This window comes from Toxoplasma gondii, chromosome XI (genome assembly GCF_000006565.2).
Source record: "Toxoplasma gondii ME49 chromosome XI, whole genome shotgun sequence".
Lineage (NCBI taxonomy): Eukaryota > Apicomplexa > Conoidasida > Eucoccidiorida > Sarcocystidae > Toxoplasma > Toxoplasma gondii.
In genome coordinates, this window is record NC_031479.1 from 4,840,787 (window position 1) to 4,852,973 (window position 12,187).

General features: G+C 52.2%; 1 protein-coding gene across 1 annotated transcript; it reads left to right on the top strand.

Annotated features, from left to right (window-relative positions):
• Nucleotides 1-265: 265 nt before the first annotated feature.
• Nucleotides 266-12,137, top strand: TGME49_315600 (MCM2/3/5 family protein). The gene is made up of 15 exons (XM_018782875.1): nt 266-969; nt 1,665-1,735; nt 2,124-2,534; nt 2,747-2,874; nt 3,313-3,411; nt 4,111-4,309; nt 5,138-5,192; nt 5,455-6,120; nt 6,735-7,148; nt 7,867-8,071; nt 8,371-8,611; nt 9,190-9,396; nt 9,780-9,999; nt 10,531-10,637; nt 11,168-12,137. Exons 1-15 carry the CDS (start codon nt 429-431, stop codon nt 11,318-11,320), a joined length of 3,717 nt encoding a protein of 1,238 aa, XP_018635319.1. The 5' UTR covers nt 266-428; the 3' UTR covers nt 11,321-12,137.
• The last annotated feature ends 50 nt before the right edge of the window (nt 12,138-12,187 follow it).

The following is a 12,187-nucleotide window of genomic DNA, read 5'->3' on the forward strand; positions in this document are numbered from 1 at the left end:
AGAGGAGAAAAACCAACGCAGAGAAATCCAGTCTCTTGGACAACCTTTCTCCAAAGAATTGCATGTAGCGAGCGAGACAGACGATCTGCCCCTGTTTGAAAAGAGGAAGGAGGGAAACGCTGCAAGCGCTGCTGCGGCAGCGCAGGAGGTTGGCGTCTCCGCGAGACACGGGCGCGCAGACAAGAGAAAAAAAGATCCTTTCGCATTCTCGACGTGAATCAAATGGGACTTTTGCGTTTGCCTGCATGCACTTGAGAGTTTCAATCGAAAAAAGCAGATTTGCCGCGAGTCTCGCGCTTCTTCGCCGGCTGCCATGGACATAACAGAAGCGACACTCCAGCCTTTTTTCTCCTCAAAAAGGGAGATTTCTCTCTCGGAGGACGAGACTGCAGATCTCTTCTTTGCTTGACCAAGACTTTTCTTCAGTTATGAAAACGAAACGAAACGCAGTGTGTGCCTTCTCTGCGAAGGAGAGAGAACAAACGTTCGTCCGCAAAGTGTGCGCCACGAGAGAGAATTTGCGTGATCTCTGTGTGACATTTTTAGCTCGGTCGACTACATTCTACCACAGACAGGCTCGCTCCAACTTCTCTCTCTTCTCCTCCCTCTTCTTCTCTTTCTTCTCCTCTCTCTTCTCCTTTCTCTTCTTCTCTTTCTTCTCCTCTTTCTTCTCCTTTCTCTTCTTCTCTTTCTTCTTCTCTTTCTTCTCCTCTCTCTTCTCCTCTCTTTTCTCCTCTCTTTTCTCCTCTCTCTTCTCCTCTCTCTTCTGCTCCCTCTTCTTCTCTCTCCTCTTCTCTCTCTTGTCCTCCCTCTTCTTCTGTCTCTTGTCCTCCCTCTTCTTCTGTCTCTTCTCCTCTCTGTTCTCGTCTCTTTGTTTTACAAACGGTTCTTCTGGACGCCGCGCAGCCATGGAAGCCGGCATGAGAGAAATCCTGTCTCTGTACTTCCCCGAAGAAGGCGTACAAAATGGTGAGTCCCAGCGAGTCTGTTTCGCCGCCGGATTTCCAGCAGCCGTCGCTCATGCAAACAGGGAAATGGAAAAAATGAGCTGCTTTGCATCTCAACACACGATCCTCCTCGCTCTCTGAATCCTCCTCCATTTCTGCCTTCTCGTCGACTTCCCCTTCCGCTCTGCTCTCCCCGTGCATCGGAGCACAGATGCACTGTACGTACACCTCTCGGGACGAACGACGCGCGCTGCGCATGCGACGCCTCCGCCTTGAGACATTCCCCTGCTTCTTCGTGTCGGACGCACCCCTCCGTCGATCGTTTTACGAGCCTGTTTGCAAGCTCAAGTGTGACTCGACGTCACTGCTTTTTTTTCATGCACAAAACGTATCCCTGCCTAAGAACGTCCATGTAACTGTGCGCCACTCCACATTGAGCTGTGCATGCATGTATGCTGCATGCATGTGTGTACCTTGCATATATATATACATACATATATATACATATACATATATATACATATATATATATATACATATATGCATCTGTATGTATATATATGATGTATAGATAGATAGACGTGGAATGGAGTTTATTTGAGATGTAAGGGTGGATATGCATGCCTCTTTACAGTGAAAAAAGAGAACTAGAGAAGGCCGTTTGCTCTTCAGAGAGACAGAAGCGTGACGCGATGTTCAGTCCTGTGTCTTTCTCAGCTGACCTACAGGCGTACGTGGAGGAGTGGAAGACCTTCTTGTACGAACACAGACGAACGCTCCTCAAGCATGTATGTTGCTAAAAAGCGGGTCTCTCGCAACAAACAACGTTCGCTGGAAAATGTGAATGTAACGCAAATGCACCGCCCGAGACGCGCGGCAAAAAGGGCAAGGGAAGGCGTTCCCTCTTCCTGCTTTTGCTTCTTCTCTGGCTCTGCATTCTTCCGCCTTGTGTTTCTGTCGCTCCTCCGCCTTCGTTTTGCGTTTCTTATACCTCTCATTCTCCCTCCTACTCGCTTTTTTGAACTTCATCCCATTCTCTCGCTCAGTCTCCTCTTCCCTCTACTTGTCCATGTTCTTCTCGCTCTTCGCCTCGCCGTTGTCCCTCAACCGCTCCCCTCTCTCCTTCTCAGTCTCCCTCGGCCTCTCTCTGCTACTCCCGCGTTTTTCTTTCTCCAGGTCCACCCGTCGACTCTGGAGGTTTTCTTGAGTTACCGGGAGCTCCTGGCGCGCAGTCCGCCGCCGTCTGCGGAGGCTTGTGCGGCGACGCTTCGCTCTTCGCCGCAAGGTGCGTTGGACGCGATCGCGTGTGGGGTGCATTTGGCAGTGCTTTGCGCGCGAGGAGACCCAAGGCCTTCTGGGCCAGCTCCGTCGCAGAGGGCGTCTAGCGTCTGCTCCTCGCTGGTCCTCGGAGACACTCTGTTCGGAGACAGGTGCGAGGACTCTTCTGGCGGTGACATTGTCGTCGGAGGAGGAAGCGAAGCAGATGGAGCCTCAGAGCCGCGGCGACAAGCCCCCCAGAGACGCGTCTTCATTCGTCTCCTCGGATTCGGTCCGCTGACATCTCTGTCAGTTCTCCGCAGCAGACAGGCAAGGAGAGGAAACTCCGCTAACGCACAGAAAGAAAGAAAAGGAACATGAGCGAGGAAGAAGCAGAGAAGCAGACAGAAAGAAGAACTGGACGAAGGCGAAGCACAAAGAGAGAGAGAAGAAAGAGAAGGTGGCATAAGGCGAAGAAGAGAAGCAGATAGAGAAAGGAACATAGAGAAAAAAACGCAAAAGTTTGTGTTTCTGCGACTCAGGTAGGCAGTCTCGTGGCTGTTCGCGGAAGCGTTCTTCGGATGTACGAACCTCGACCGTTGGTGACGAAATTACCTTTTCTCTGTGCTCGCTGCGGAGCTCGCATTGTGCGCAAATGCCCAGAGGGGAAGTAAGTTTTTCCTTTGTCTTTTCTTCTCTGTGGATCGCAGAGGCGAATGTGCGTTTCTGGGTCTTTTCGAAAAGGACAACAGCCTTACATGGGGGGGGGGTCTCTCTCTGCCATTTCGCTGCGCCTCTTTCTTCGCTCCTTCGTCGGTCTGTCTCTTCTCCTTATTCCGTTTTTACCTCGCTCTTTTTCCTCTCCGTCTCGCCTTCTCCGTGTGTGTTCTTTCCTTTTACGGCGCGTTTTCATTGTCTTCTGATGCCTGTTGGCAGCTCATGTCTCTTTCCTTCCCGTTTCCTCCGTATCATCTCGTCTTCTTTCTGCCACTGTTAGACCGTTTCTTCCTTCCTTCCGCTCCTTTCTAGTGACCGTCTTTCGCGTAGGATTTCGGCTCCTTTCTCGCGCCTCAGTTGTCCCCATTTCTCCTGTCTTCCTTCTCGTCAGAGTGACCTTCCCTGGTCCATGTCCGACGCCTCGGTGCACAAGTCGGCACTTCCTCCCGCAGCGGCGAGCCGCAGAAACCGTCGACTGGCAGAAATTTTCGTGAGCAACTTTTCCTCTTGCGTCTCCACAGTGCGGGGCAGTCCAGGCGCCGCCACTGGAGAAAGCCGCTGTCTCGCGCGTCTTGAGGCACACACAGACACACAGACATACAGACATACACTGCAAGGCTCTGCTAAGACTCGTCTTCGCATGCAGCTCTCACCCGCCGCCGCGTTCGCGCTTCTGGACTCCCAGCAGGCCTCTTTCAGCCGACGCATGCACAGTGCAGGCATCCGCCCCAGTCTTTTTGTGGCGCACATATGCGTGTCTTGCCAAATGCATACGTCGATACATTCTCCACATATTTACGTACGCCTAAAATACAGCACAGGCATGCATCCACATACACATGTTTACGGGCAGCTGTGCATATATATATATATATATATATATTTATATATCTATTTGTATTTCTATTTATAGGATTCGAGATTGATGGATATATGTCTGCGCATATTTGTAGATGAGTCGATGCGCAGGCAAGAATGTAAGAGAACTCAAGCGCTTTCGACTTTTTCATTCGCTGTTGTTCGACTGCGGTCTCAGTGTGCAGCAAGTCTCGGTTTCGGTGCGTCATCAGCAAGGAGGTTTTTGCGGGCCGCCGTGCAGCGGCGATGCGCAGCTGTGGAGAGACCTTTCCTTTCAGTCTCTCTTTTTTCTCTTTCACTCTCGCCGTCGTTTGAGCTTCTGTGTGAACAGTCTGCAGTCCGAAGATGGACGCGTCGTTCTGAACGGCTGCAAGGAAATGCCAAGCGCCGCCTCTGCCCTCTCGAGTGGAGAGGCGGCACAGGCCGAGGGCGACTCCCGGAGTTCGGCTCGAGAGAGAAACGGAGATCATCCAGAGCCGGAAGAGAAAGCAGCAAACGAAGTCCGGCGTCCGCCGTCGGTCGACTGCGAGGCAAGTACTGAATGCGAAAGAAACGCAACGCCCTTTTTCATCTGGTGCAGTATGTAAACCCATTTACATAAACAAAGTAGATGCACATGCATGTGTGGGTGTGTATATGGACTGACTCACATGTTCGTTGACGTAGATGCGTCGATTTACTTCCATGTCTGCGTGAAGTTGTGTGTGGCTGAGGTGGCGTGTACATACACCTCAGATCCACATGACCCATGATGGGCATTTACTTTTGCGCCAATTTCTGTAGAGCTTTCGTTGGAGGGAGGCAGAAATCCAGGTCTTCGTGGTCACTTCCGAGCGACGCTGACAACAGGGGACGCAGATAAACCTGCACTTCTGCGCATTTGAATGTTTGTCAGCATGGACACCTAAGGATTTACATCCCAGAAGTGCACATCTACATATATATATATATACATATATACAAAGATATACATAGATATATATATATGTATATATATATACACATATATATATATATATATACATATACATATATATATATATATATTTATACATATACATATATATATATATATACATATACATATATATATATATTTATACATATACATATATATATATATATATATATATATATATATGTATATAGTATACATATGTATACATTTCTATACATCTGCATGATTGTGTACATGTATATGTGTGTAACAATATATTTATCGCTGTTTACATGGCAGTTTCCTTCATCCTGTGTACGAGCGTTGGGAGGAAGAGTTGTGAACGGCGACGTCGAAGGAGAGAGAGCGCGAGAGAACGAACTGGAATCTGGGGGAGATGAATTCTTTTCTTTCTCTGCAGGTCCGAGGGGCGCTGGTTAACAGTTGTCGACTGGGAGAAAAGGTTGTCGTCGTTGGTGAGACACGCAGAGGTTTTTCTTCTTTCTTGTGTTTCACGCCTCCTCTCCCCCGACTCTCGTCTCTGTCTCTTGTGGGACTGTGGGACTGTCGAACTTTGACGTTTTCCTCTCCTTTTCCTCACTCGCAGAGGTTCTTTCGTCTCCAGCTTTCCCCCCGTTTTTTCTCTTCTTCCTCCTTCTTCTCTCTTGCTTTTTCTCTCCTTGTTTCTCCTTCACCCTCTCTCTCCCCGCTGTCTCGCTCTCCCGTGGTGATGCACAGGCATCGTCCGCGCGTATCAAACGTGCCTGAGTCCATGCGGTGGGGCGCCTGTGCCGGAGGCGGCGCGCGCGCGAGCGCCAGGTCCTGGGCGGAGTCTGTACACCCTGTATCTGGACGTCGTCTCGGTCGCGTCTGCAAATCCGGAGCAGCAGCGGAACGCCATGCAGCGCGTCCAGCGGACGCAGCAGGCGATCTACGGAGGCTTTCCCTCCTCGCTGCTGGCCCTCTGTCTGGACGGCCCTCTGGCGGATCTGTCAGCCGACGAGATGCCCTGGAGAGACTTCGCCGTCTCCCAGGAAAGCCGTTCGAGAGGACCGACCAGAGGGAGACGTCGCAACTGGCAACAGTCGGAGAACAGCGAGTTTGCGACTCGCGAAACACGCGAACAAGAAACGCCGCCGCGCGACTTCCAACCGACGCAACGTTCCGGGTGTACGTACACCTCAGATATGGAGGAGGGGCGCGCGGCGAGTCCGACAAAGAGCGCGGCTTTGGAGGAGCTGTTTCCTGCGTATCCAGGAGATCCCGACTTCGAGGAACTGGACAGTGGAGTCGCCGTGCAACACCTTGAGTTCATCACGGAGATCTTCGGCGAGGAACACCGTCTTGAGCTCCTCGCAGCTTCCCTCGCCCCCCACATTCGCGGCCATGAAATCCCCAAGGCTGGTGAGTTTGCATGCCTTTTCCCTCGACTCGCCTCTTCCTCGTGTTCTTTGCCTCGCCCTCCTTCCTTCTCCTTCCTTCTTCTTCCTTCTCCTTCCTTCTCTTTCCTTGCTTCTCTTTGCGTTCTTCCACGAACTAGGAAGACCTCGCAGAGGTGCCGTCTTAAAAAAGCTCGACAGTCTTTGTCTCCATCTTCGTCTCCATCGTTGTCTCCCGAACATACCGGTAGAAGCTGTGAACGAAGGACTTCTTCATGACACACCTACTCCTGTCGCCTTCAGTGGCCATTTCCAAGCGTCGTTTCTCCACTCGCCTCCCGTGGGCTTGTCAAATTTCTTTTTCTCGTCAACTCGCTGCGCCCTTGAAAGACCGCGAAAGAGTTCACGAAGCATGTGGGGAAGAAGGAGGTCGCATTCGCAGTGCGCATCGGACAGGCGAGTTCGGAGCCGATGTAGATTGTTGAGCAGCGGTGCCTTGTCCTCCACAGAAAGCCGCCGCCGCAGAATTCTCGCAAGATCGTAGCTGACTTTGAGTACCTGGCAGATGCATAGTTCCCAGTGTTGACGAACGCAGATAAGGCGCCCTCGTCTCTGTGCAAGCCGTTGTTGTCTCTGCAGCGCTGGTGTTGACGCTTCTGGGCGGAGTTGCAGTGTACGGAGACAGCGGAGACAGTGGGGACGCGCTGGGCGACCTGGACCCGACAAACGCGCAGTCGTTTGAAGGCCGCGCATTGAAGCGACGCGGCAGCATCCACCTGCTTCTGCTAGGAGATGCAGGTGTGGGGAAGAGCCGTCTTCTCCGCGCGACGGCGGAAGTTGGGTCGTGTGCAAACGCGCCTCTTTCTGCCTCTGTGCTGCGGTCGCTCGGCCTCCAAACCAGCAGAGGGAGAGCTCCTCGCGAGCTCGAAGAAGAAGGCGAGGACGTCGGACCTGGCGGGAGTGTATTCGTCTGCGGGAACACGACCTCGGCAGCTGGCCTCACCGCCTCGACTCACCGCGAACAAGGCACTGGCGAATTCGCTCTTGAAGCTGGTAACGCGTTTGCATCAACGTGTATTCTTTGTGGAACACCGTTGAGGTGATAAAACGCCTGTAAAATACTATTCACGAATGCTTGTAGTGGTGTATCTGCGGTTCCGGGTGCCTCTGTGTGTGTGTGTGTGGTGGAGAGAGTCGGAATACGTCTGTCTCGCCGTATTCTGCAGTTGCTACATGTCAAGACGCTGCTCGTTGATAACCTTCCACGCGCGACGATCGGCAAAGTCGCAAGTCGTCTGGGAGCTGTGAAGGCGAACGCCCCAACACCTCAGAGCTGGGTCCCGCTTCGAGCAGGGCCTCGAGTGGTGTGGAGAGAAATCTCCAGCTGCGAGAAACAAACAAACAAGTTCTGTCTGGATGGGCATCCGCCCTCCTTCCAATGGCGTAGTCAGCCTTCTGGAAGAAGCGATGGCCGGAAAAGACGTTCTCTGTGGCAGAATCCATTGCGAGTCTCTCTGAAAAGTCTCCAGGTCGGATCCCGGCTCTTTCGCTCCGTTTCGTAGTCCATTTCTTCTTCGAGCAAGTCCAAGAGCAAGGCGCTCTTCTCGCCTCGCATTCGCATTCTCACACAGCTGCGGCGCCTGCTGGGCTCGACGGTTTGCACTTGGAGTGTCTTCCTCACGAACTCAGAGCCAGCCATCGGAATCGGCTAGCCACTGTCGCCTCCACAGTGCATGCGCACCTGGCAGACCGGCTGTGTCGATGCTTGCAGGGGCGCTGGTTCTCGCAGACGGAGGCATTTGCTGCGTCGATGAACTGGACAAGATGCATGCAGCGTCGACTTCCGCGGATGTCTCTGCGCTGTTGGAGGCGATGGAACACCAAACAGTTTCCGTGGTCAAGGGCGGCTGCTACTGCACGTTGCCTGCGCGCACAGCCATCGCAGCTGCGGCGAATCCGAAAGACGGAAGATTCATGTGAGGAAACTCCGCATCCGAAAAGACGAAGCAGCGGCACCAGCACACAAAGCGGAGGCTCGACAGCTCTCCACAAGCTGTATAAATATGTGATTATATGTGTACGTATAATCGCTGCGGTGTCTGTTTGCATGCATGTGTATCCTTGTAGATGCTGATGTATGTTCATGGATCTCTAGGTAGATCCCTTCACAGGTCGACGGACGTCCGCAAATCCGCGCCGGTTTTCGCGTCCTTGTTTCGCCTTTAGGTTTTCTCCGCCTTCTTCTGCTCTGTGAACTCTGTGCGCATGCATGCAGACCTTCGAAGACTCTCTCGGAGAACATGAAGCTGCCGCACTGTCTGACTTCCCGCTTCGATTTGATTCTTTGCCTGCACGACGACGGCGGTCGGGAGTGCGACGCGAGCGTCTCTGCCGCCAAGCGACACCGAAAAGAAGAAAATGAAGGACCTGCCAGGTCTCGCTCGTCGCCACAGCTTTCGGAAGAACCTGCAGGAAAAGAGAGTGTGTCTCTCGCAGAAAGAATTAAACGCATCAAAGTAAGCAGTGGAAGGAACTTGCAGAGAGATCCTCTCGGCGATGTGTATGGAGAAATAGAAATTCGACACACACTTTTTTTCCGTGCTCAAAAAACACAGTGCTCTGCAAAGGCCCTGCGCGAAAGAGAGAATTCCACTTGCATGTATATATATATATATATGATGTAGACCAGGAGTCCAGCTCGCGGTGTTTACTCTCCAAAAAGAGTATCATTCGGAAGTCTAGGAATCCTAGTTTATATTCGACAATGGGGAGTCTGTCTTCGTTGCTATCCACTTGTATTTAAATACATATATATATATATATATATATATATGTGTGTGTATCCGCGTTGACGTCGAACGGATGAGGGTTTCTTTGCGTGGCATTCGGCGTTGCATTTGTTCCAGCATGTGTATACACGCGTCTATATCTGTATATGAGATTTATATTTATATAGATGTATATTCATGGAATTCAAGTATATATGTTTTTTGTTGGAGATGTAAGATTGCGTGTGTTTAAAGATGCGTGGAGAGAGCTTCTGCATGTGTAGAAGAGTCGTAGAAAGAGTTTTCTTGTGAATTTCCACTTTCAGCCTTCAAAGTGGCTTCCGCTGTCGTTGCTGCAAGTGTACCTCGCGTACGCTCGACAGTACGTGCATCCAGTGATGACTCCGGAGGCAGGCGAGGCCCTCAAGAGACTTTTTTCTTTTTTGCGGAGGCAGAAAGAGAGCGAGTTTGCTGTCCACGACTCTCTTCCGGTCGGCATGCGTCAGCTCGAGTCTCTGATCCGCTTCTGCGAGGTGAGGGACCGAGCCAGGAGTTGAAGGGACAAAAGAGAAGTCAGAAAGCACGAGAAACGGAGAGAAGAGAGAGAAGCAAACAGACAAGAGAGAGATCAGACATAGGAAATCGCGATAACTAGAAGAAATACGTTTCGAGAAAAGGCTATTCACCATCTTGACAAAGAAGAAAAAGTGAAGAAACGTTTGGTTTTTCCCCTGACCACGCAACGAGAATAGGCAAGCCCTGCCGTAAATGCTACCGAGAACATCCTTACAAGGTATTTTCGTCCTGCTCTCATCTCAGCCTCTCACCTCCCGCTTCTTCGTCCTTTCTCGTTTCTTTTCGGTGGCTCAAGATCCGACATTTTTCATGGTTTTCTTCTCTTTTCCTTTTTTGGCAGGCCCGTGCACGCGCGGACTTGGTGGAGGAAGTGACGGAAGAACATGTGAGAGATGTAGGAGAACTTTTTCTCCACAGCGCAGCTTTCTCGCGTCTCGCCTTCGCTGCGACGCCTGCTGCCCAGGTCGAGGCTGCTCGCCTGTCTCTCCACCCACCTGGCCAAGAGCATCTAAACGGAGCCTCTGCAGCCGTCGTTGCTGAAGTCGTAGGAATTGTGGCAGGTACGGAGTTGCGTCATTCCTTAAAAGCAAGCGTTCGGCCGAAGGCGGCCAGACGAGAAAGGGCGAGTGGGCGGTAGACGAGACGCGCGATAAGCTGAGAAAGAGGGGAAGCCAGACGCTAGTGAAGCTGAAAAGGCTGGAGATGGGGCTCGCGGAGCCTGTCGCAAGTCTACTGAGGCCGCATGCACTCCCAAAGGCAGGCGCGTGCGGCAGGCGTGGTCTCTCTGGTTGTGTTGCCGAGATCTTCGAAAGCGAGTTTTTTCGTTAGATCTTTACTTTGATTGTGTCTTCGAGGGTGGCGTGTGTTGCGTCTTGATCCAACAAAAGTCCGCCTTGGCACAACACTGTGGCATGCCCTGTCGGATGCATTCATTGATATCTGGGGACAAAGTCGTCTCATGAGACATCGTCGGTCAGAAGGTCTCGCGACTCGCTGGGCTGAGCTGGCTCATGGCGTTTCGATTTTCCGTTGTCTCGTGAGTTCGCACAAACGGAGAAACTCTGAAGATGGAGTGTCGCATGCGCTCTCAGGAAGCCGAGGCAAAAAGAGAAAGTCGATCGCCGGATTGCTGCCCAGCTTGTTGCGGGCGTGCAGCCTCTTCGTCTCCAACAATCAGGTGCCAGGTTTGACCCAGAAGGTACGTCCGCAGTTCTCGGAGAGAAGTGAAGACGCATGCAAGCAAATGATGTCTCATCGACTGCACAGACTGGCTCTGCGTGGACGACTTCTCGACTGACTGTTTACTCAACGCATGCGGAACTCAATTCGGATTCCTGGGTCACTTCGTTTCTCTGCCGATCTCCCTCGCTTCGAAAAGCTCCCTCGCACGGGACCTGACCCCCCCCCCCAATCGCCCCAGGCTGGTAGTCGCCACCTCACTTTGTATATCCATATAGATAGATACGGGATTAGAATCTATTTGAATTTCTGCATGCGCGCATGTGCCAGTGCACGTCCGTTTGTACGCATTTGTGGACTTCTTCCGTTCTCTCCCGGCACCTTGTCGTGAGTGTTTCTCAAACGGCCGGTCAGTGTCTGATCCACGCTCCATGCATGAATGGCGATTGGACTGTTGAAATTGTGAGGAGATGCGTGACTGCATATCCGCAGGTGCACAGACCCTCAGCGATGGCGGCTTGTCCAGTGTTGCCTCACTTGTTTCCGCAGCAAGTTCTGGAATGCGCATCCGTGGTGGCGGCCAGAGCAGACTCGACCGTTTGTCCAGAGGCGTTGGTGGCGTGTGCGAACGAGGCGGGATATCTTTTGCGGAAGTCTGATGGACTCTGGCAAGTTGGCCGCGCCTGCCTTCCCACTGGCTAACTTTCAGGTGACTCCGCTGGACGTCTTGCGAGACAAGGCATGCAAACCGCGCCTCCGTACTCGGCTGGAAACGGGGCCTTCTCCGGTGTCCATGCACCTCTTTGACACACACGCACGCGTACGATCTAGGCACTGGCACGGCTGTAGGCATGTCGACAGGGAGTGTACCGAAAAAAATCTTGATCTTCACTAAGGGACTCTCCTTCCTAATGCTTGGCTGTATTGGATACACGGTGGCCGGATTCCTGAAGGCTGGCATATGTTTACGATCTGGAAAACCGCTGATGACGCCGCTGTACACCTCCACCGCGTTGGACCGCTGACGACAGCGAAGAGTGGTGACATTAATATCGTGACGTAGAGATGGAGAGGTATCTGGAGCTCGGTAAAAGATGTGGAGGTTTCTGTGCATGCAGTCTGGAACTGTAGAGTCTCGCCGCAGTTTAGTGAGACAAGCAAGTCTTCTTCACTGGAACGGGACAGCAATCGGCTGGGTCATGCCGCCGTTCGTAATCGGTTCTGGTACACCGTTGTTTGCCCGCTGGAGAGGGCTGCGGCTCTCTCCGCAAATGGTTGGGTTTTTCTTCAGGGGGATTTCGAGTAGAATCGCCGCCTAAGATTGTCGATTTTTCCCGTTTTCGACCGAGTAAGTGGGCGCATTGGCGCATTCTGTGCGCGAATTTCTGGCGTTTCACCGCCGGTGTGTGTGTGTGGGGGGGTTACGCTATGGCGAGCCTCGAACGTCCCCTTAACACATCGCGTTTTCGCGAGGTTTAGACCTGGGTTCCAACTTTGCTTGGCAACTTTTTCAAGACGGAGTGTGCCAGTAAAAAACAAAGACGGTATTTTCACAGGCCACCGCCTGGA